Source organism: Apaloderma vittatum, unplaced genomic scaffold, assembly GCF_000703405.1.
Source record: "Apaloderma vittatum isolate BGI_N311 unplaced genomic scaffold, ASM70340v1 scaffold40135, whole genome shotgun sequence".
In the NCBI taxonomy this organism is placed as follows: Eukaryota; Metazoa; Chordata; class Aves; order Trogoniformes; family Trogonidae; genus Apaloderma; species Apaloderma vittatum.
The window spans coordinates 16,283-42,270 of NW_009718374.1; the positions used below are offsets into that span (position 1 = coordinate 16,283).

Consider the following 25,988-nt stretch of genomic DNA (forward strand, 5'->3'; position numbering starts at 1 on the left):
TTTCCCAAACAAGCAGGAAAACTCTACTTTGTTTTAATAAATTTAAACTCTTGCTTTAAATCCCATGATACTTATTGTGCAGGCTGAGTCTATGCTGACTACACTGGGAAAGGCCAGAGAGCTACATCTAACTTGATAATACAAAACAGATCCCATCCACTCTCAGCTCTGGTGCACAAGTGCACTTCGCCACGGAGAACAGAGTCTGGGTTCCAGTGTGCAACATCCCCTCCTAATCAAAGCAGCCCAGCCAAGTGTCTGGGTTATATTATTTCTGTATTAAAGAGAAATATTTTCTTTTTATTTTTTCTTGAATGAAGATTGGACCTTTCCATTTCATGCACTTTCAGCAAGCCTTTTCTCTCCTCACTGTCCCATAGCTTTCTAAACTGTCAGTAAAACTTTGATCTTTGCATCAATAACGGAAGACAAGTTGGAGGACAACAAAAGCTATATGGAGTGCTTTCCCATTTTGTTTTAATGTGCACTTTAAAAAGAAAAAGGAGAGAAGGCTAGACTTGCGTACTGTGTACCCTGCATGTAGTCTTACCTACCATTTCATACAGTTACAAGGTATAGCTGTCAATGACCGCCCTTCATATATACAGATATACCTGAAGGGCCTGGAGTAATTTTAAAACAATGGGGGTGGGGGTGTCGATTAGAAGCGAATCAGAATCTTCTCAATAGGGCCTCTCCCTCTTTCCTGTTAGATACAAGTCAAATTCATCCAGCCACTCCTGCTCCAAATAGTAGTAATATAAATAAAGTTTGATTTCAAATTAGAATCTCTCTTCAGCAATGTTATCATGAAATACGGATTATCTACCAAATCTAGCGATGTTAAATCCACGTTTTTGTCAGTATAACAGGGTAGCCCCTAGCCTTGTGTTCACTTTCTGTTTGAAAAAAAAGTCATGTACATGGAAAATTCTGAAAAAAATATAAGTACAGTCCCTTGTTTCCCAGCAGATGACTTCAAAACTTCCCATCCATAGGCTATCCAACCAGAGAGACGGTTTCCCATATGTCCTCCTTGGCCACAGCCAAGATTCAGTTATTAGAAATAGCTAGTAATTAAAGATTAGCACAGCAAGATTCCATAAGCTCTTCTTACAGAGCTAGTGCGTCTGCCAGCATTACACCGAAAATGAGAATGAGACAACTTTTAACTGTTCACTGACTTTGGAAGCTTTGGACATACTGCAATAACTTAAATACTGTAAAACTAAACAGAACAACAGAACTTGACATGTTAAGGTTCAGAGGTCTTGGCTATTTTCTGTTCCAAGTATATTGGATACATCTGAAGTCAATTACCATTTGCCAACATGTAATCAAGAGCCTCATTTGAAAGAGTTGTCAGAGTTAACACATAGATATGGAAAAAGAAAGAAAAATAGAACCATGGTATAATTTTCTTTGTAGCCAAAACAATTCAGGCATAAAAGTCATGAAGAGACATACTTCCTTCTCAATGAGAAGCCCATGTCCAAGCCAAAAGGTAATACTTTCAGGAGCTTAGAGCCAAAGTTGCTTTTTTACAAGTGCCTTACGGCCTGAAATCGCTTGATCACATCTCAGTTTGACAAGATTTGACATTGCCCAGCCTTCTTGAAAGTGGGACAGAATAACCATTGTATACTCACACAGGTCAAACTTTAAACCAAAGTGTAATCAACTGTTTCAAAATTCATCTCTCGTTCAAGCGTAGTCTGAAGTACCAAGGCAGGGAGGAACACCAAACAACAATACTGACTAACACACTGCACCCACTGGTCTGCAACAGCAGTGGTACAGGTCCCTTTTGACAGGCATTAGGGCATTTGGAGAATTTCTGTACCTCCCAAGGCGATTTTTTCCTCAGAAGAACAGCGTCAGTAAAACTTCACCTGTACACAGATACTGTATAAGGTTCATTCAAGTATTTCCTCTAGGAAATGGACAGTGGAAGGACACTTTCAACATTAAAAAATTCATTGCATCCTGCTTGTGCTCATACATGCTTTGATCAACAGGTCATCCAGTCACTTTAACAGTTCTGGGGATGAAGTGCAGTGTAGCAGTCCAATCGGTGAGCTTCATCCTGGATGATTCTTTCTTGTTAGAGGGCTCCTTCTCAATCCATTCCTTTGGAACTTTTAATTTTAACGTTTTATTTATGAAATTACAATTCACTATAATCTGACAAGCACTGGCGTATTCTAGACAGATGTTTCAGAAGCTTCCTCCTCAGTCTGCCAGTGCACCTCAGCTCAGATCTGTGCATCTAAGGTTTCTCATAAAGTACAACCAGTGGTTGCACCATTTTTTTTCCGATAGCAACTTAACAATGGGCAGCTTAAAATGAAAAGCAAACCCCTTGGTTTCATTGGCAATCCAAGCTGGATTCAAATCCAGGTTTTCAGAGGTGAAGGCTAATGGAGTAACCGAACACATTTCATGCCCAAAACAGTCTCTCTGCAACAGTACATTTACACTCTGAAACTAATTAATCATTGAAATGCATAAACGCAGAGCAGGTCCAGTGTATTAACTAGTCTTCTCTTTTCTACTTTGTTCAAGAACCATAAAATCCCAAGAAGGAGGAGGATTCTAAATTCAACTGTTATTTTACAAGTTTTTCAGATAAGCAAAGCTGATGAAACCAAATTAGGGTGGGAAAAGGACACTGGAGTTTATAAGTTTGGGACTTGCTTTCATTTTCAAAGAGACAGGAGAAGCTGCAAAAACACGCTTTTCTCCTTGCCGTGTTAATTTGTTCAATATGCACTGACCACTTTCAGAAAACCATTGTCAAACACGCTTCACGTTGCAGCCTTGACATTGCTTACTGTATTATATTCATTCATCAGTTGTTCATAAGGCACAGAAAGTTCTAGCTCGTTATTGGTAAAGGTAGATTCATCAGAGGATGGGAATTTTACCAGTTTTTTTGCAGTTTCAGATTCCTCTGCAAGATTATCATCCATGGAGGATTTTGACGTTTCCTCATCATCTGAGATATCTTCCTCTTCATCATCTTCTTCATTTACAAATGTTATATTGGCATTCTCAAATATTAAGGGTCGATAGTCTCTGGAATCCCACACTTCACCTTCTTCTTCACTAATCCTGTCTAGCTGGTTTACAAACATGGTTCCTTCTAGAGGGCTGTCTCCAATACGTTTATCATGCAGGGGTCTCAGCACATGACCATTCTGAATGTCCAGGGAAGCTTCCTCATACTCAAACGACTCTGTCTTTATATAAGTCACCTGTGCATCTATGCTGGCATTCTGCATATTTTGTCTGGCATTTTCTACTTTGATAATTTTGTCAGCATTTGTCTTCAGGGCCTTCTTCCCAATTTGCTTGATAAGATCATTGTATGTCTCTTCCTTCTTGGAAAGGAAGCTGAAAATGTTGACATCCTTTGAGGCACCCATTTGAAGGGGTTTTTTAGGCCGAGGATGGTTGTCAAATGACTCTTTTCGTTTTTTCCTCCGTTTCTTGATTGCTTTGTGGACTTCTACAAACATACTGACCTTCCAGTTAACAAAGAGCGAAAGCCAAGCTAGTCCCAGATAGATCCATAACTCCACAAAATATCTGTAAAGGGCATGATAGTTTGCATCTGGATTTACACCTACAAAGAATTTAAAAACAAAACAAAAGAAAACAAAAAAACAAAACACCACATTAATGAAAGAGGACTTGCAGGTAATAAACCTTTGAAGTTATGACTCTGAGAACTGCTACACTAACAGACCCTAGTTGCTTGAACACTGTTCTGAGAGGTGGTAGGTGGGGATATGAAACCCTTCTGTAACGAAAAATTGGTCCTAGGTTTTCCACTTCTTGGCTGCATGTATTCTGACCACTGGACTACAATATAAAACTGCAGCAGTGTAAGCTATAAAAGTGAACTTTTTTCACTTTGAAAATTATAAGCCTTCTCCCTGCCATTGAGGTATGGATATAGGTATCTTCCTTGAGAAAACAATTTCCAATTCAAATTACAAGGACCATCTCCAAAGCCCTTGAACAAGGCAGTGCATTTCAGAGAAGGACAAGTTTTGGGAGCAAGGCACTAGTATGCTCAGCATTTCCTGTTGACTAGTTCTTGACAGCTGCACAGAGAGTGTTGCCCAGTGCTTATGCATCCTGCTCAGCATACTGGATCCCATTCAAAGGTGCTTAACTATTGTGGTGGATAGGATAACTCCTTGCCTGAAATAAGGACCTGGGTCACCTGAAAAAATTACAAACTCCAGAACTGGGCTCCAGAATTAGCCCAACAAAGACCTTAGGCAACTAAACCGAGATACAAGAGCCAGTCCACTGGGTCAGCACCCAGCTTTAGATGACTCTTCTGTTCAGCAAAATGTTTTGGAAAAGCCTAGAAAGCACCTTTTTGAATTAGGGTTTGGAAACAGAATTGTCACACTCTACATATAGTGAAATAACATATAAAACATGATTACTGACCAGCAACAAAATCTCCAAATCCTATGGTGGTGATAGTGATGAATGAGAAATAGAGGCCTTCGATGTAATCCCATCCTTCAGTCACCATAAAGACAAAGGGAGGAATAACCAGATGGACCAAGACACCCCAAACAATAAAAATAGCTGTGCATGTAATTTGTGCTTTCCTCTGTAAAGAAAGAAGAATAAAAAAGTCAGGGAAAGATTTCCAAGTTTTCTTTTGTCATCCATGACATCAAGCATCATCTGACAGTATCAGACACCTCAGAGTTTTGTGTTAACAGTTTATCAGCCACTGACTGAAGTAAACACACAACCATTTTTTCCTTTATGCAGAACTCACTATTTTTACAACTACTTGCTCAAACAGAATTATTTTCTCATAGCTTTCTTTCACACTCTTGAAAATTTTAAGGAGTCCTTGGTATTTTATAAATAGGCATGGGATACAGACATAGCACTCTAGTCTAAAAAGCAGTCAGCATCTCCAATTTTCTTTTTATTCATTTGAATACAGAGGATCAGAAATGTTTAAGATGCTTCTGTCTATTTATGCTTCCCACCCTTTGCCACTCACGCAACCTCTGCACAAAGTTGCACACACACACGTTGTTTTCCACACACTGTGACTGCATTGCTTCCCATCTCTGTACAGAGTTAGAACTGAGATACAACTCACTCAAGGTGAAGGGGGGTGGTGGTGTGGAAACACAAACCACCATCAAGAAAAAAAAAACAAACAAATTAAAAGCCACAAACAAAAAAAAAAATCCCAAAAGCTGGGAACTCAGAACAAAACATTATTTTCCAGCTGGTTCACTGCACAGCAGGAAACACTCATCCTTGCATAGAAGCAGGTGGGAACAAAGCAGGACAGCTTATTTCTGTGCCAGAGGAGCTGGCATGGAATGTCCATGAAAGAGCCTCACTTATGTTTGTCCTACAGGTTTCTAATGTGATAAGAAACATGTCTCCATGGAAGCTGCAAGATCTGTATTTAGTATCAAAGGTTCCTAACAAGATCTCATTCTGCTGAAATATCCTGCAGAACCAACAGATGAGACCCAATCCCCCTTTAAGTTATTTCTATGCAACACCATTTGGGAAAATTTGTGTTTGTGCAAGTGTTCATCTGCTACCAAGAATCACAGGTAAGTTAGGAAGTGTAAGCTTAATTCATGCATTAAAAATACATAGCATGAGGGTAAACAAGCAAGCTCCTTACCAGGCTCACTCCTCTTTTCGTCAGAAACTGGCCCAGCCTCTTGGCACGTCCTCCAAAGAACTTCCCCAAAGCACTGATCCATGTCAAGCAGAGAGGAACTCCAAAGAGCCCATAAAATATGCAGAAGAGACGCCCCGCGGGTGTCTTTGGAGAAACATTTCCGTAACCTAAAAGAGATCAGTATGTGCATGGTCTGTTCTTGTTGCAGAGAATTCAAGGCAATTCTACCTATGCAGAAAACAACATTGCGTGGGCTTGTGCTGTATCAGATGCTCCTTACTTCACTATCCATAAGAGCTTTGGTCTACTCCAGCTGATCTTCTGGATCTGTATGCCTTCCAATTCTACTGGAGCAAACGTGTATTCCATTAATGCAAGCTGAGAGGGTTACTGCATTTTAAGTGTTTTCTAGATTATGTGCATCTTTTCGTTGATGAGATAAACACGAAGTAAAGCTCATCTCAAAACTTCTAATGATTCCCCAACCTTAAGCAGCATTTTAAAAACTTAACTGAAATAATTTCATAGAATGAAAGCTCAAAATTCATCCTGAATCTAGCTTCCATGTGAAAGATGCACTACACACACTTAACTTGTGACCTGGTACCATACCAGGCTAAGAGTTTGTGAATTAAGTGCAAGGTGAGTTGTGACATAGCAAGGTATTTCAACTGAATTTAGTTCTTTGCTGGTCATGGAACTCAACAGGGTGTTACAAAGTCAGGCTCTAAAATCAGCAGCCTATTTTCTGAACTTCTGACAGAACTTTGTCCTTTAGGCATGTCCCCATCTCCAACTTTTTGCCATAAGTTATAATCTGAGTAATGCGAGCTTCAGATAATAAAGAAAACCACAATACCGCATACAGCTTAACAGTAAGACTTCGCTGGTTATTTTGCATTTCTGTTTTTTTCCATGGTAGGTATAGCAAGGGCAATACCATGTAACAAAGACATGACTGTAAAAGCAGAATTCAGATGATTTTTAGCTCTGAAAATCTGTATATATCAAAGGAGGAAGAAGTCTGTCAATGCAGAGGGTTTTACAAGCACCAATCAATATTGAGGTTTAGAAAACAACACTTGTACTTTGCCTTCTTTAAGAGATAGATAAAAAAAAATCTAGATTGTTCTACAAGCCAAGAACACTGAAAATCCAGTGGTTTAAGAGGATGCATGTGAGTAACAGGACAGCTGTAAAAAAACTCATATGCACATGCTTTAAATGTTAGTTAATGGAATGCTTCATAACATTTTGTTTTGAGATTTCATGATCTGGAAATTTAAGTGCATGAGTTAATGGAACTGGAATGACACCAGTCATCTCCACCATCACCTTGAATCCATTACTTACTGGAAAGGCACACGCTTCTCTTCTGTATACCCATAGCAAGAGTACCAAAAAACAGTGCTTTGTTTTTTTCCCTCCACTCAATGAACCTGCAGGTGAGTACACAGTCTAGGCAACTCCAGCCATGGGGCCTGTATCGCAATGACTAGCTTGAAACATAAAAGGAAGAGTACAAGCACAGTAGAGCATACAAAAAACTACAGTTAGGGAAGCTGACGCAATAAACACTTACCAATCGTAGTGATCACAGTAGCAGCAAAGATCACAGCATTAGGCCAATTCCAGTTGTTGAAGGTATTGTTCCCAGTGATGGCAACCCCCTGTCCAGCAGCATTTGACACAATCTGTAAGAAAACAGTTTACAGTCATTCTTGGAAAATCCTGGCAGCCTGAAAAAAAATGAAATGTGTCTACATCTCTCAGGTTTCACCCCCTTTGTTCACACTTTCAAAATAATCACTCAAGTTTTTTCATGAAGGCTATATTAGTATACTCACTAGCAATAATTTTATGAAATATTAAAAACTTGCTTCACTTAAGACATAGTAGTGCAGCTGCTCTGCGATTTAAATAGGGGGGTTTAATTAGATAAGTTTTTACTTGATTTACCAGATTAACATAAATGGATCTCTTCCAGAGGCCAAACACTCCTCCAGACTGAACTAGCATTTAACCTCCGGTGCAGTTCTTCCATTTGGTTTAATGTTAGGGACATCTTCAGAACTACTATCCATTTCACAACAGTTACATGCCTCAGCTCGACTTGGGTATGAGCAGGATGTCACAGAATTCTTGGCAAACCTAGTGCAATTAGTGTTAGTTTACCTGCTGTCCCTACCAAACTCAAGTCTTCTACCAGCCAACGTAAAACTGTTGTACTTTTCAAAGACAGACAAATTAACATTTTTCCAGAGTATTTCATACAACAGGACTCCAGTCACTGTCCGTGAATCAAGACCCTTTTTTATCTCTGAATCTAGTATCCCATAATGAATGCAAAGCACTCATTTATAATGTTTTGGGGAAGCAAGTGTAGTTACTGGCATTTCCATAGATTCAGCAAGTCAATTTTTTTTAACATCTCTTCAGGTCTTCAGGTGCGTAAGAATTATTAACCTACTTCACCTTCTATAGGAAAGGACTTGGAAGACCCAGTCTCCTCTGCTTTTCCAAAACTAGACTGTAGAAAATAGATTGATAAAAAAAACTAATGACTATTTAGTTCAGAAAGTCAAAGTTTCAGATCAAAACTATGCATCTTGCTGATTCTGACACATATTCCTACCTCCCCAAAGTAAAAGTGATTTCTCATATTGTCTCCTAGAAATCTTTAGTAAGTTATTGAAATCTTTGCTCCGGTCATATTACACTGTATTTAAAGCCTTCTCAGTTTACTCTGCTTTTTTCCCTTCAGGCTACCAAGGTTGCCTGAAAAAAAACGAGGCTACATCCACATACAGGAGAGGTGAATGAAGTCTCTACAAAAGTTGATTCATAACACCATCCCACTTTCTGTGTTTTTCCCTTCAATAACTGTTGAACACAAAAACTATCTTGAGCTAAATATCTAAACTTCTTTAGTTATTTTTGAACAAACAAACAAACAAACAAACATGACAAGTGAAGTTTATCTTAAACTGGTAAGATCCTAGAGCTATCTACCACTGACTGTTCTTTCCTTTGTCATCCCTTCCTTTCTGCTTGATTAAGATCTGATCTTGGACCCAGCAGAGAGTCAACACAAAGTTAAAGCACTACAGAAAACATACACAAGTTAACACATGTTTTAATTATTCTTGAGACTTATTACATATCACCACCCTCGTACTGTAATAAAAATGCCCTCAAAGTGAATGTATTGTGCACATACAAGATGCAAACAATTTAATTAAAAATGCACTTTCAACACACAAGCTATTAAAGAAGATAAAAGGAGAAGCATTGAAAGTGAATGAAACTACAGAACTAGATTTTTCTGCTGGTAATCTCAATGTGTGTGTAAAACTGCATGCAGTGTCTTTCCATAGCCTGCAGGCTTTGGATAGGAAAGCGCAGACAGAGAGTTCTCATCAAGGCAGTCGTCTGCCATAAGAAAGTAGTATTGAAATGAGAAGTAGCCCTAAAACAGGCAAGTCAAGAGCAGGCAAGCAAACACAGAATGCATCCCTCCAAAAAAAAAAAAGAAAAAAAAAAAAAAAAAAAAAAAAGTGAGGCAGCTACAATGGATCACAAGAGTTCATTTGAGTAGAGACCAATCAAAGAAACCTCATTTCTGCTATGGTCTGTAGAAGAACTTCCTAGAAGTCCCAAAGGACATCCAAAGTACCTTATAGACACCATCTGTGATCCCTGAAAAGATGCCTTGACTTCTTCCACTGTCCAGCAACAAGTGCAGTTAATGTTAAACCAGACACAACTCCTCCAGCCATTTTCCATGCTATAAAGCACACTTGGATGTTTTTGGTGATGGTGGTGTTATTTCCTCACGGAGCAACCAATCTCATAAGACACACCGGAGTATCTGGTTCTGTTGTCACTGGGCCGTTATCTCATTGCATCGCTCCACCTCCAGTCTGAGCTACCGAGCTCAGTTTCCCTGTACATCTCGTTACTTCACATCCACCAGTGTTTGAGACCTGGAGGGGTGAAGGGGGCCTAGACTCGAGGGGAAGAAGCTGCTGTACTGAGCAGTACAGTGCTGCCTTTCACAGCCAGGCAGTTAACATTTCTGGGTCTCTGAGTGGTATAAACAACACAGAGAATCACAGATACTCTCTAGCCAAAGCTGCCAATCCTCTTGCAGTCCCTATTTGCACACAGCTCTCTGCTATTAGCATACAATTATCTACGATCTACAACCTGGTCTTTTAAGTTACTTTGTGCCTGCAATAAGCCTGAACACACTCCATGCATGCCAGCTGCAGAACAAGGATGGCCACAAAACATGCTCCGATAGCCTTGGTGCAGTGGGAAATATGTAGCTGCTTTCCAAGCACTGTTAACTTTTGCCCATACTGAAATAATGAAATATTTTGGCTTCAGACAACACGAGTGGACCCTATATAACTGAACAGTGAGTATGGGTTGGCTTTTTTTTTTTTCTTGGTAAATCTGCTAGGCAATGTCAGAGATGCCTTTATTTTCCTATGCTAGGATACAGAATGACGCAGGTTTCCTGTGCTGGATTTCTTAAACTACTGAAAATTTGCTCTAAATACATTTTGGACAGGAAAATAAGGACAAGGAGGGAGACAAAGAAGAGGGTAGATGGTACAAATGTTCTTAATATCTTGAAAGCAGTCATTTACAGAATGCCATTTCAAGTATGCCCAAATTCAAAAGCTGAAAATTGGTAACAAACTCAAAACTTACACATCACCTTAGACCCTACCTCATGATAGTTTGTGCTGATAAAGGCAGGACTTTATTTTCCAAATATTTTTGCCGCCCAGAAATCAAATCCTATCTTCTCCCTCACTCTCCATCACTCCAATTATACACTTTCATAAAAGAAAAAGGAAAAGAAGATTTAGAGTGCCTGGAGCTAGCGCTGAAAAGAAACAGACTTGCAATTGCAGAGGGAGACTTAAGACACACACAAAACTAACGCATCTTCCGATGACATTTAAAACAAGTAGAAACTGAGATGCCATTTGAACATATATATTGATAAGAGCCTCTCAAGCCTTTTCGTCTCCGGGCTGAACGGTCCCAGCTCTCTCAGCCTTTCCTCACAGGAGGACTGGAGCACCCGCCAGTCCCTCGATCATCTCAGTGAGTCTTTGCTGGACTCCCTCCAACACGTCCCACGTCCAGTTCTACTCTCAAGAGTATCACCGTGTACAGAAGGGACAGCCACCACTGGCTGCTGCATCCAAAAGCCGAGTCCATTAACGCAGTAACGGGTGCATCCTTACAGGACTCTTAGGCTTTGCCCTCACTTATGACTCTGAAGGAACATGAAGTAATTTTGCTTCTTTCTCAAGTTCTTTTCTTGAGGATGTAAAGATCGAATGCACAGAAAAACACTTAGAATTACGTATGTCAGAGATCTTCCTACAAAGAATAAAGCTTCAGCAGCAATCTCTCTTTCACATTGACATCCAAATCTTTTATAAAATTTAAAGAAAGCAGAAAACTATGCAATAGTTATCTAATCACAGGTACACACAATACTGACAACTTAGTCAATAATAATAAAGTTGTCCAGGAAAATAACGTTTAAATTTATAATATCAGATGAAACTCTATACTGCAGTTCATCTTTAAGTAGATTTGAATCTTAACCAAATCCAGCAGCAGCACAGTAAAGCAAAACAAATAGGTGAGGTGGTACAAGAACCTGTATGTACATTTTTCATGGCTTTTAAAATCATAAGACTTAAAATAGAATATCCATGCCATGTAAATTGCATACCCACTTGTGTGTCCCCAGCCTCAGGTTTTTGCAGTTACGTGGGCTTTCTGGCTTTACAGTAGCAGTCTGCTGTTTATAGTAATCAGATTTTTAAATGCAATCAAAACATATTTAACTGTTAATGCTTATCTTTCTAATTACAAAAACTTTGAGTCACATGTTAACACTCCCAGGTCAGATATACATACAGATATACTGCTGACCTAGCTAATACTGTCTTAGAATTACATGTAAATAAAGATAAAAGAAACCCTCTCACAGTCAGTATCCCTTCAGAAGGATAAAAGTCAGTGGGTGGTTGAAGCTAGATTGACAGAACAGCTTCCTCAGACTCATCATGCAGACATGCAACACAGCGGCCACGGCCAGAAATTTCCTGCCCTGTTGGCACATTGCACTTTGACATCTGCTTGCCCTATTAAAAGCAGCAGAAGCTATTTCACAGGCACAATCTGAATTTGTAAGAACTTTATAGCTCTATCAAAAGTATCAGATTCACTAGAAATACAGTAATCCAGGTTGACAGCTGTCATAACATTTTTTGAGTAAGTTTGTGTGCATAGTTGTCAATCAACAAATACATGTTCAATACAATAAAAAATGCTATGATTTCTTGTTTTAAGTTACAGTAGTTGGAGAAAATTTTAAAAAATAAAACAAAAAATAATAATAACTAAAAAAAGAGAGATTTAAAGCTAAACGCAATGAGTCTGGACTGAATGGAGGATATTGCCCATCAGAGAAAATACTTTCCTCACTGGAGAAATTCTTGGCAGCTTGGGGTTTGGGTAAGGAAAGGGAAAGATAAGCTGACTATACAACTAATAGTTTTACCAATGAGTAAGAAACTTTTTTCCCCTCAATTACTTTTCAGGTCTAGATATACAAGGCGTATACATGTAATCATTTATTAAAATCTTCTGTTTGAGTTCTCCAAAATATTCAGATTAATGTACATATTCTCGAGACTAAAATATTTCACCTCTCTTCCCAGCCTCTACTTCCAAAGGCAGCTGCACTACTGCTAAGAAAATCCTGCTTTGCCATGATGCTCACGCTGGTAGCACGAGATGCAACGTGGCAGAGCTGCAGAAAGACTAGAGAATACACATAAAGTTAAATGATTTCACCAAGGCAGCAGAAAGAGCAGCTATTCCAACGTCACCTTTAGGAGGGCTGCTATACTCATGTCTGTGCACAAAGAAATCAAAGTTCATTACTTCTTGGAGAGTAAAAAAAAAAAAGAAATCCTTTGAGGACTAGAATACAAAACTCCACAGCCTAGGATACAAAACAGTGGCACCCTCTTTGGACAGGCATATTGCTTCCAGCCACCTGGCACATTTAGTACGCGACTGGCTCAAGGCAAGAGTTCTCATGGAAGGACAGTAGTAACCAGCCACCCCTCCAGAGCAGCTCAAAGTCACCAGGAAAGCATACACTTGTGGTTCCTGCCATCCTTTTTTAACACCTCCATCTCTGTAATGACAGGCTTATCCTGGTTGTTCACTTGGACTCTGAGTTCCCAGCTGACTGAAACACGCTGGCGTATGACCAAGGCCAAGCGAACAAGCCTCTCGGGCTGCCTCAGCCACTTGACAGTCTCTGCAGGACTATGCTAACCAGCAGGAGTTAGGACAGCTGACCTTTCATTTCCCTCTCTGCATTATCTGTGCTCGCAATGTGAATTTCATGTTTGTCAGGGCAAGAACGGTGCCAGATGTAAAAAGAAGTCTTTTAGCTGAGTCCTGGATTTCCTACTTCACTTCTGTGGGGAATGGTTTGCGACCTTTTTTGTAGAAAGAAAAATAAGACAAGTGAACCACATTGTCTCAGTCTAACAGGCAACACCCTCGTGCCTTGCTAACCTGTGAAAGTTTTGCTGTCCTTTACTGACCCACACAGAGTCGAGTTGGAAGGTGGTTGGGGCAAGAGGTGCAGGATATGAGTCAGCAGCACCTGCATTAGAGAAGGATGGTGGGACTTAATAAATTCCACATTTATTAAAACTGTTGACTATACAAGTCTGATTCCAGATCAACTGAGCACATAGGAGTGAGCCTGCAGTTAACTCAACTGCTGCGTACAGCACTTCTTCCGAGCTGGTCTATGGTTGTTACGTTCTCCAAGGCTCTTGCTAATCCTAGAACTTGTAGAGTCTATTTTAATAAAAGTAAAGTCCAAGGCAGTACTAGTTTGTTTGTAATAGCACAATGGGGTTATGGCCAGTACCTACCTACCACAAAGTTCAAACTGAGGCAAAAAATAAGTAATTGTCATTGGGGGACTACTGTTAACTTCTATTTCTGAAAGAATAAAAAAAACCCACAAGCCTCATGCTTGCTGTCAACAGATGTAACTAATAAACCAAAAGCATACATGAAAACTAGAGAGATCAATATGTGTATACAAGATTCCTTCCCTCTTATCTATGAATTGATTTAGAACAAAAACAAGATTAAACCCTGGAAAGCAAGTGTTAGTCTCAGTGTTTACATTCCTACACAGATCAACTACAAACAGCATGGGGCAATTTTTCCTCTTGCTGTCATACACTGTATTTATAAAATCGTTGATTAAGTGTTATTGCAAGTAAAAACATATTTTGCATTTTTCAATCAACAGTTTAGTCTTAAAATACAGTTCCTATCAAAGAGCAGACTTCTGAAAATTCCCACTTGGGGAAAAAATATCCTGGCAAAATATGGGTTTACATACTTCAGGGAAGGGTTTTCTTTTCAGCAACCGCAAGGCTTAATCTAGAAAGAGATGGTATTTTCACACTCCTACCAACAAAGCAGATGGAATGTTATCTCGTCGGTTTTCCACAGTCTTCACAGAAAGGAAAACTTCTTTAAGTTCTCCTCAACTCTTCTTTTTAATTGCTTTACCAAAACAGTGCTGCCTTTTTCTTTTGTAACAAAGTAATTATGAAAGTTATTTGAATATTCTAAAAGTGACTTTAAATGATCCACCAGTATCTTGGCATACAAAATAAAGAGGTATATATACAGGTCAAATGCCCTGTAGATCCCATATTTTATCCAAAAGATTATAAAACAAGTTTTAACTCGCTCTGCTGAGAAAGTTCAGCTAATCTTGTTGATTCTTCATTTAGCCGGGCAACTTCTCAGTGTTTCATTCTATTCATGCAACAGTGCTTCGCAACGCGTAAATGAATTACAGAACCAAGACACTCTTCTGTTTTCCCTTCATTACACTTAACTTTGGCCTGTCAGCAACTTGGACCTCCATCTAAGCATACCTTTTCTTACCTAACAGAGCCTCCAGCACATGCCACTTCATACAGAGCTGTCCCTACATCTAAGCCTGATATTTAAAGAATGCATATAAATACACGTCTCGTTTCCACTTTGCATGGTTTTGTTACCCAATAGGACTGCAAATCAGAAATCGTTTGTTTCTGTTAATTTAGAATACAGCACACCTAGAGAACTTTTTGCGTGTTTCTTAATCAGGCTGTTTTTTTCACAATTCTTTATTATTGGTTGTTTTTTTAGCTTTTTCTTTTAGTGTTGGGGAAACTCCTGTTCCTGTATTTCAATGCGCCTACAACCTTTTTGTTTCTTAAAGCAGCCTTGCTAGTTTTATTATATGGAGAGAGCACAGAGTGGGATACATTGTCTTGCACTGGACTTTGAAGCCAGATTCCAGTGACAGTAATTAAGCACACGCTATTAAAAAAGGCCTTGGGTTAAAGCTGCAGATTCCTTTAAGAATACTTATTAGCCAGGAAAGCGGAACAGGCTGTGTAGTAAGAGCACCTGAAGACCACACCACTAAACACAAGGCATACAAGGATAGGACTAAACACAGAGAAACACAGGAGTGATCTTAAGCAGAGGGCAAGTAAAGAAAACTTGTGTATGTCCTTCAAAGAATATGACTGAGCTTGAAGAGGGACTAGAAAGTGTTCACATCTTAGCCATATGCACATACTTGTATGCTAGAAAATACTCACTATTTAGTGAAGTTCTGAGGAAGCTTTACCTAAGGTTTATTTACGTGCCCAGAAATGATGAAAATCATGTAAATACCTCAAAGAAATCTGGAACTACTCAACAGTGAGCTCTAAGATATCTTTGCAAAAAGAGACAGTTTGTTGGATAAACCAATGAACTCCTATTTGCACCTAAGTTACATCAGGTTAGCTGTTCTTTTTAAAACTCACACTACTCAGTCCCCAAATAACCTGTATATACTGAGAGGATTTATACAAGAGCATCCTTGCTATGGGTTAGCGTACTACTGCATACAGACTCCAGGAATTTGCAGATGACACCAAGTTAGGTGGGTGTGTTGATCTGCGCGAGAATAGGGAGGCTCTCCAGAGAGACTTGGATAGATTGGATCGCTGGGCCAGTGTTAACGGGATGAGTTTCAACAAGGCCAAGTGCCGAGTGCTGCACTTGGGCCGCAACAACCCCATGCAACGCTACAGGCTTGGGGACGTGTGGTTGGAGGGCTGTCTTGAGGAGCGGGATCTGGGGGTTCTGATAGACAAGCGGATGAACATGAGCCAGCAGTGTGCCCAGGTGGCAAAAAAGGCCAACGGTATCCTGGCCTGTATTAAAAATAGTGTGACCAGCAGGAGTAGGGAGGTTATTGTCCCCCTGTACACAGCACTGGTGAGACCTCAACTCGAGTACTGTGTCCAGTTCTGGGCACCTCAGTAGAAGAGAAATGTCGAGGTGCTGGAGCGGGTGCAGAGGAGGGCAACGAAGCCGGTCAAGGGGCTGGAGAATAGATCGTATGAGGACCGTTTGAAGGAGTTGGGTCTGTTTAGTTTGAGGAAGAGGAGGCTGAGGGGAGACCTCATCACTCTCTACAACTACCTGAAAGGACACTGTAGAGAGGCTGGTGCTGGTCTCTTTTGTCGGGTAATTAGTGACTGAACTAGAGGGAATGGCTTCAAGACTAAACAAGGTAGGTTTAGACTAGACACTAGGAAGAAGTTCTTCACGGAAAGAGTTGTGGGATATTAGAACAGGCTGCCCAGGGAGGGGGTTGAGTCGCCATCCCTGGATGTTTTTAAGCATCGCTTGGATGTGGTGTTGAGTTATATGGTTTAGGGGTGAACTTGCGAGTAGGGCTAATGGTTGGACACAATGATCCCAAGGGTCTTTTCCAACCTGGATGATTCTGTGAAAAATATTCTGAGCTTAGTTTTCCAAAAGCACTTGTGTTTGGAAGCAATGCTATCATAAATAAAACTGAAAAGATAATAATGTCACACGTCCCTACCTTCATGCACCCTGACCTTGCAGAAGAGACCTTCTTTGTAACTATTCTAAGCGGAAAGGAGCTCTCCCCCACCTTCTCCCACGCACTGATGGCAGCACTTTTTTCCTCTCCTCTGGCATCGTTATTTTAACACACCACTAATTATGTCTGTTAAACAATGCAGGAAGTTTTACAGTGGACTGAGTCTCAAAAGGAATAGAGTGAAAACTTAAATTGAAGTCTAGGCACTGCAGTTCATTTTTATTTTCTCTCTTGGGTTTTGTTCTACTTTTTGTAAGTGCAATGTGTGTGGAGGGGAACAATATTAGAAAGACAAATTTGTAACAGGGGCCAAGCATCAAGCTTTCTTAATCCATAGGTGCTAACATTGACAACTCAGTGAAGAGAGGAAATAATTTGTTTAACCTGCAAAGGATATTCTTGCTAAAGACAGTACTACAGGGACAAGCATCTCTTCTGGACACTGTGTTCTTGTTCTCTATTCAATTCCTAGTCAGCAAAAAGATCAAAGATAAAGAACGTACGTTTGTCACAGATAGAAACACATGTTATTTCATTCTCTTAAGCTCTCATTTGTTTTCTTCATTTTAGACTACAATTTAACAAGACTAAGTGATCTTTTAGAAAGGTAATCTCTCAATTAACCCATACTGGGCAGACTAAATTATGCTCTTCAAGCATAATCTCAATTTATTAATCAGAAATATCTCTAATCAGTCAAAGACAAGAAGGAGGGGGAAAGGTTTTTACATGCCAAATTAGAAGATATACCCTTTTTCCTGGTTTTAGCTTGACATCTGAAGGCCATGCAATAAATCATTAATTTAGAGAGATGTAAAGAACCACCTGTGTACTTGCTTGAACCCAAAAGACTCATAAAAATTTAATTGTGGCTAATATTTATGAGTCTGGAGGCCTCGGGACACAGTCCAGTGGAAACAATTTGTGAGTCTACAGTCAAATTAATTCCATATTATTGTTTGGAAATAGAGAAGGTAAATAACTGTTCCAGCTATTCCCTGCTTGGAAAGATGATCAGAATTAGACAAAGCATGAGCAGGATGAAACAAGATACAGGAGAAGTGAGGGTAAACGTCTTGGACACTTCTACAGTGCCAGCGTTAGATATATTGAGCATTAGATATATTTCTCCTCCCTCCTCCTGCCCTCTCCCTCCCCAATTAAAGTCAGACATTCATGTCCTGACCATTCATGCAGATGTAAATGCTGATCACTGCAATGAATTCTCCTCTAGCTACAACAAGTCCTGAATTGGAGAAAGAGTCATTGCATTGCTGTAATGTACTGCAAGATCTTCTGCTCAATCAGCACCAGTAACTAGGACCATCACCTTTTCATTCCCACCAGGGTGAACACAAGCTTCACAAAATGTATTGATATTTTTGAATTTTGCATGGAAAATTACAGCTGAGTAATAAATCTAATTAAGACAGCTTGCCTGAGGACATGATGCTTCCCAAGATGCAAGCACACTCTTTTATTGTTTGTCTTTTTTTTTTTTTTTGGTCCCTTGGCATGGAGAACAAGGGATGAGAGTTTTCAAGTTAATTGAAAATATCCTGGGAAATAATCAGCATCAACATGATGAGAGGATTATCTCCTGTGGGACAAACAAACGGGCAGGGAACATTAACCCTCCCTAGCTTCCCAACTTCTGCAGTATCTGAAAATTAATAGCAAAAGAGTAGTTCCAGGAAAGGGTGTTGATTTAACAACAGAAAACGCCTGCCTGTAGATGAGAACCACTGGAAAACCATCTGACTTAGCTGAATTATATCCTTCCACAAGAGAAAGATGACTAGCAAAATACAGTTTAAAACCTATCTGAGTATCCTCAGTTTCATCCTTCAGTCTATGCTTTGAACTGAATCTCTCCTTCAATAAGCCTGAAGAGTTCCAAGAACTTCAGTATCTTGAAACTGAACCTTATTGCCCTTGAAAGCAATATAGGTTTTGTAATGAATTTTATTTAGAGAAGATAGGGTCTTACACAGGTAGCATAGGGGTCATGATAAGGCCCAGCAATGCTGTAAGCTTAAAAAAGCAATGACAGAACAATTGGCTGGTACGCTGGCTGTATCTTTCAGAGTCATTTACTGGCATTGTTTCAGTCATTAGCAAGGATGGCATCAAACCTTTTATTCACATTAACCACGTGCCTAGGCACCCTGTAAATCTGATGATACTATGGACTTTGACATGCCTTCAACATATAAACACCTTTTTCAAACATTCATCGCTCATCTGACTTGAGACCTGCAAACAGTTCTAGCCAATTGCACACTGAACCATTACTGGTTTAGCTTCAAGAATAATGTATCTTATTGAAGAACCATGTTTCAAAAACTGAGTATTTTAAAAGTAAGCTTTAAGATGTCCTAGTCAACCACATCAATTTATTCTGCCTACCTTTGCTATTCTCCAGTATAAAAGTGCTGCCATAACCTACAGCAGTAAATGTAAGGAGAATTCTTTTTTTTCATTATATCTCATTGGTCCTGTCATACAGTTTAGGCACCTCAATAACAGAAGTACGTCAATTAAAACAAAAGGGAAAGAACTTCAAGGGACAATTAGATGCCTGAAATCCCTCTCCTGATGTTTTGCTGTTATTTTGAGAAGCACTAGTGGAACTTCACTGGCATGATTTCTACAATTCCTTTCAAGAAACTGGAACAGAGGCAGACAGGGGCTAGAAGAATGAGGAGACTATTATTGGTGCCAAAGCAATTTGTACTGCAAAAATAAAGGGGATGGCATTGCTTTCTTCTCTACTACATCAGAAACTACAATGCAAAACCACAAAAGCCATTTAAACCAAACCCCACTGTTGTTATAAAAATAAAAAAGCACAAGTGAAATTAATCTGTAATTTAAAACACATTCACAACCTATGATTAGTTTGATTAATCTTAATCAAAGCATTCAGCATAGTAGCATAGATGAACCTTCTTGTCTAAACCAAGATCCAGCTTAACACTTATTAGCTTATTTCAGTGGAAATATTTCTGTAATGTGATGTTACAAATAAAATCTTTGATCCGAAATCCTCGTTTCAATTGTAATGTACTGGGGAGCACAGTACTGTCCTACAGCAAAATTCTCTTACTAAGAGAGAGAGAGTTCTTCAGGTAGAAGTTGTGAGAAAGAGTAAACAATTTCACCATTTTCTGTGGCACCAAAGGCAGGCAGGAGTTCTTCCTCAAGGGCTGACATAATGCAGAGTAGGTAAGAGAGAAATGCTAAAGAGCAACATAAATTACTTGGAAAGAAACAACTGTTCTGATAAATAGAACACCGAAACTTTTGCAGCACCAGTTTGATTTATATTTTTTCCTGGCAGACTTCTAACAAGAGCTTAAAAATGTCTTTGAGTAAGCCTTGAGCATCATAAAGTACATGTTATTTCCTTTACCAAGTACACTAGTGGATCTACAAAGAGAACGTGTTGCCCTGCTGATTTTGTGAAGCCTCCTCACATTTAAGAGAATTACAAATCAAATTTACTTATTTTGTAATCATAATTTGCCCTGGTTACTTGTATGAAGAGCTGTTCTACTGAAGGTTTACAAATGGCTGTTACGTCTACAGCTACAGACATAAGACAAGAGCTATCCTCTTCAGATTAAGCAAATCTTGCATGAAAATATTCCAGCTGATAATGGAAATACAATGCTAACCAAGAATTGCAGCAGAAATACTACACAACTTGTGACAGAGGGGGGGAGTAGGTCTTTCATTCATTTGTTTTCTAAAAAGCAAGGATTTACACTTATCCTTTCCATCATAAACCTCTATTTTACAAGAGAGTGTTTTAAAAACAGGCAGTGTGAGAAATTTCCAGTCAAAAGACACATGAGCCTTTTCTAAAAACATTGTACACATGTGCTCATGGCAATCGGTTGTATTTTGCTCAGCTGGCATTGGGATAGTGCTTGATTTCATGCTCTTCAAGTTCTGTGTTTTGCTTTTTTCCCTATCCTCATGGACACCCTCCACTGCTTTCCCAGACTACCTCTACTGAAAGGGATGATCCAAGTCTGAGGCTCCAGTTTTCACACAGTAAATCCAAGAATAAGGCCACAAAAGGATGTTCAGCCCAATCAAGGCTGGACCTAAGCACATGCCCTTTCCTCCTTACCACTGCAAGCTCAGACCCAGTCAGCATTGCTCACACAACTTAACAGACGAACTGTGCTTAGTCAGGTCTTAGGAAATATTTATTGCTGGTTTTTTATCTTAAGTGTGTACTAACAAACTCTCTCATTGGCAGTTTTCATTCTTACATATTAAATTAAGCATGCAATCAAGCCTCTAAGAGGAAGTAGAGAACTCGTAAACCAAGTTTGATCAAAAATCAAGATGCCATAAGCCGCTCTATGATGAATTTTGAGGGTGTTTTTTTTGTAAACTGAAGCAGTACAGTTAAATTATTATGTTCTCCCTCATTACCAACCCTCACTGTCCTTCTCTTTGCCATAATAACTAGTTAACAACATGCTCTGTTACTGACTTCCCAGCCCAGATGTGTTTTTTTCACACACTAAAGATAAACTATTGTAATGAGAGAATGAATTAATTCTGCAATAAACCCCAACGTTTTAGAATAGTTTCTCTATTAAAATGAGATGTTAAGTCAACTGAAATTTAGGTGGTAAGAGTCTATTAAAAAAAATTTTTAAAAATCGTTTGAACCAATGGAGCTTTACTTCCATTCCACAGTACAAATAGTTGTTACTGTTTCCTCTGGAAAAAAAGTTCTAATTTGTAGGGATATTAACCTCTTGGAGGCATGACAATATTTTTACAGCATGCACTGTTTAAGAATTGCCTGTATATGATGTATAGCAGGGACAGCTAATTTTCCTATAAGTCATAATTCATAGGACAAACAATGTGAGGGATATTAATGGAAAGAGATCAACAAGGTTATTTCCTTTCTGTGGCTTTCTGCAGAGTTAAATAAATAATAAGTGAAACTCATAATTCAGCAAATTAGTTAACTGGAACTATTTTGTCACTGCAGAATTGAACACTGAAGCTTACCTATTTATAATACTCATAGATCCTATGCTTGAATGAACTAATGCTGCTTAACTTTATTTCTCCTTTCCACTTATGTGCAATGGAAATAAACATCAAAAGCTCTGAAAAGGCAGCTGGTTTCTTTGACAGATGATGACTACAGAATTTAGCAGTTGATACGAACTTTTTCCTCTATTAATTTCAGGACTGGATTCCAGTTTAATGAACTAGTTAATAAACTATTTTGATGAAAAGCATATTCACTGCTTCACCAGCATTCCCTTGTTCTTGTGATTAATGCAATTATAGAACTGTTTCCTTTTCACTTTCCCAAGTTCCACATAGACATATTTTGAAGACAAATTAACTAAAGGTTACTGCTGCATGAGAACTGCAGCTGTTCTGCAGATGCTGAGCGTCCCAACTTTTCTTCAGCCTTCAATTACTCTCATTCAGAAATAAAACCTATCAGACAACTTCATAGCATTAATCAGTACAGCTTAATTTTGAGGGCTTCTGTGTCAATACACTTAAAACACACTTTCCCTTGGTTGGAGAGGTGGAAGAGGGGAAAAAAAAAAAGGTATTTCAACTTCTATGTTGCAGAAATTAAGTCAGAATAATCTATAATAGCAGATTAGCCTTCCTTCCTATCTGAATACATACATGGTGACTAATGTAGCCAACTCCCCTTTAAAAGGGCTTCGGAAAATGCTGTTGTCCCCATTTCAGAGATAAGAAGGTGGAAGCAGAAGAGTCAAGAGTTTAATCAAGCCCTCACACCAGTTGGTGACCTATATTAGGCAGAGTTAGAACCAGACAGTGTTTACATGAGACTATTGCAACAGAGTTGGTACCGATTGCATAAGCAGATGCTAACCCATGCAGCTGTCTGAGTTTCCAAAATAATATTTCAGTTTAGCTGCAACTGATTTAAGTAGCTTTAAACTAAACCAAAACAATCCTAGTGTCAACAAAAACAGTTTACCAAGATTAATGTACTAGATGGAGAGGGGTTGGACTATATCTTTCAAGTGTTCCAAATTTTTCTCCCCCTTACTCAAGTGAGGCCTCAAGACCTGTAGCAGCAACCCAGCAACCTAGTTAATCTTTGCAGATTTTCACCCACCCATAAAATGGTATAAACTGGAATATTTGCACAGAAATGCCTTGAGGCTGCACAGAAAAAGTAAAAGCGGAAGCTGAGTTTAAAATCAAGCTTCTCCTCCAACCTGCCCCCCATGCTTTCAGTGTACATGAGTAGTTCATTGGGACAAGTCAAAATACAGGTGATCCAAACCTGACAATCTTACAGAGGCCTAAATAAGCTTTTCACAGTGCCCAAAATGCAGTGTAAAGTAACATTGCATTAAGAAGCACGTTATGCTCTCTCCCATTTACAGCCATGCATAAAAACATGCTTCTGATTAAGAAATTTACAGAAAGTCACTTTGTTACAACAGTCTACAAACTTTTTCGTAGTAGCAAGGACTAAAATGTTACAGGCTTTTGGTTTCACAAGCATTTCTGTATTTCATGCCCAAATTCCTGTACAAGGTTAAAGGTCTTGCTTCTCTGAAGACAAACTAGAAGCTGCAGTGAAAGTGTGCTAGTAGCATCACATATCCCATTTTCTATTTAAAACAACTGTCTTCAGAAGAAACATTAAAAAAGAAGAAAAAAGCAGTAGTCAAGTAATAATTGTTGCTTATGTGACAGTTCGGTGAGCTTACACGTGCTACAGTAAAAATCTTATTTGTCCCAAGAACATCAAATCAATGAAACAAAACCAGAAGTGATCAGATCTGGGTGGAGCAGGGTGCTGAGCGTAATGATAATATTAACCAAGTAGACTTTTGAACTATGGAACAGGAGCAAGGAAAAGAGTCACACTATTGGCTGTTAACTCCTTGGAGTAGAACCTTTACTAACTCACCCTGTTAAGCCAAACAAATAACACAGTTTGCTGGGTCAACCAAAAACTTTACATAACCTCAACTCTCCCTCTATCGGTCCATCAGACAGGCAAGGCAAGGCAGGCTTCCAACATCAACATGGACAGGATGCTTTGTATGAATAGCAAGGTGATGGGTTTATGTTAGGACGAGTAACAAGAAGGGGGGGAAAACCTGCCACAGAAACGCTATTTGCTTTGAGATTTCTGTTACTATGTATTTAGTTTTAGCAGGGCTTAACCTGAAACAAAATTTTGTAACATTACTTACTATAAATCCCTTCAACACTAGATAAGCTCAAGACTGATCTTTAAGGAGGACTGTGGAAGGAGAGGAGGCTGCTCTGGACAAATGTTTACAGAGATCCTCCAGCACAGTTATGGCAGGACAGAAAGAAGTGTCATCAGTAACTAACGTGAGAGCACTGGGAAACAGTCCGATCTGAACACTCTCAGACCTGTAATAGCATAAAACTTAATCTCTCTCGTTTCTTCTACTGAGTAAATTAGACTGGTAATAGCATCAGTTTGCTGGTAAGAGCTGCCTATGCATTAAAATATTTCTTAAACACAGTGGTATCTCATACACATAAACCCCATTTTTGCAGGAATAATATAACATTAAAAACCACAGACACAACATACACTGGAACACAAGCTTCTGCTATTTTATGTTTGACATTGTATTACTAAGCACAGAGAAGGACCTTTCTTTCTAAGAAAGCTTCCGATAATTTTGACAAAAAACACAGCAAATACTGCTTCAATAGTTCTTCGATAATCTTTTCAGTCCTGTATGACATTCAGTTCCTGTGCAAGTCATTGTGTATATCCTGCAGAAAGTATTTTGAATAAGTGAAAAAGTAAGTTTAGTAAAAAAAAAAAAAAATCTTTAAGACTACTAAACTGTGCATGCTTCCAGAGTCATAGTTTCTAATATATTTGCAGGTCACTCCTAAACATCTCAGACAAGACAAGCTGAAGGCAAAGAATATTGTACAGCATTGACACGTGGCAGGAAATTAACTGACTCCATGCCCTGTCACCTCTTCACTGTCTCGTCTCTGAGGGTGTGTAAAAAAAAGCCAAACCATTTTGCCCTCTTCTTGCCACTGTATTAAAGGGAAGAGGAATCGGCTGGCAGAAGCACTATAGCTGCTGTCTTAGGCTTGTTACACTTTTCCTTCCTAGCCAGGATTTCCTGCAGCTGACATCTTTACCTGCTCAGCAGGCATCTCTTACCTTCTTAGAAGAAGAGACAGAGGAAGCACTTGTACATTGCTAAGAACCCTCAAGTTTAAAAGCTGTTTGGCATACAAGATACTCGGAGAGTCATCAAAACCACAGAAAGGCTATAGTTACCTCAGACAAGTGAGACTGTTTTCCTAAGATACAGAATTCATTTGAAAGCACCTAGTCAATGCCTAGTGTGAAACTAGGTTATTGCAGCATTTCTCTGCTAGGAAATAACAAGCAGCAGCCAGCTGTGGGGACATCTGTCCAAATGACCATCTTGTAGCAGAGCTAAGCAAGCAGTCCTAAAACACATGCAGATAAAGCCAAGGTGCTCTCAGTGTGTGAACTACATTTTATTTCTCTTAAATGTAAAATTAAGATATCTCTGCTCATTTCACTAATCAAGTTGACAGCATCAGGGCCTTAAAAGGGACTGTGTAGCAATTTCATCAAAAAGCACAGTTATTCTAAAATCACAATCCAGATTGGGAATACTGGATATGACCTTGAAGCTACTACAAAGATACTACCTTGAAAATCTGGTATTACTGTAAAAAAATCAGAGAGACATGATAAAGTTAGGTGCTGGTTTTGCTGCTACAACAGAAGCACCTTGAATGTTTTTCCTTCTCCTTCTCCCTTCTCTCTTACACCCCAAATGCCCTAAAATTAAGTCAGAAATACTCAAGTATTATTTTAGAAGGGCAAACTGATAATGACACACGTGAAAAACTTTCAAACTGCACAGATACCAATAAGCAAGAGTGATATTTTCTAAGCCTAAGTTCCAGTGCCCTTGAAAAACCCTTCTGCTAACAAGGCAAGCGTTGATTACAGAATTGCCCTCTATCATTCTGGAGTCACGTACACACTGCTTACACAGGCCTGAAGGTTGAAATTCTAACTTGACTGACCAGATATCACAGTTCAACTATTTAAATTTATTTTAACATATTTGCATTACAGTCTGTGCAGCTGGTTAGCAGCAACTGTAACAGCTGAGCATGTAGTAGGGTGAAGGTTCC

The 25,988-nt window shown here is 39.2% G+C and overlaps 1 protein-coding gene across 1 annotated transcript; it reads right to left on the reverse strand.

Annotated features, from left to right (window-relative positions):
- Nucleotides 1-2,807: 2,807 nt before the first annotated feature.
- On the reverse strand, nucleotides 2,808-7,395 carry KCNK5 (potassium channel, subfamily K, member 5; the record flags this gene model as incomplete). Its single annotated transcript, XM_009870222.1, has 4 exons — nucleotides 2,808-3,628; nucleotides 4,471-4,639; nucleotides 5,696-5,862; nucleotides 7,278-7,395. Coding segments are annotated over 4 exons (1,275 nt in total), but the record flags the coding sequence as incomplete, so codon positions are not given.
- Nucleotides 7,396-25,988: the final 18,593 nt, after the last annotated feature.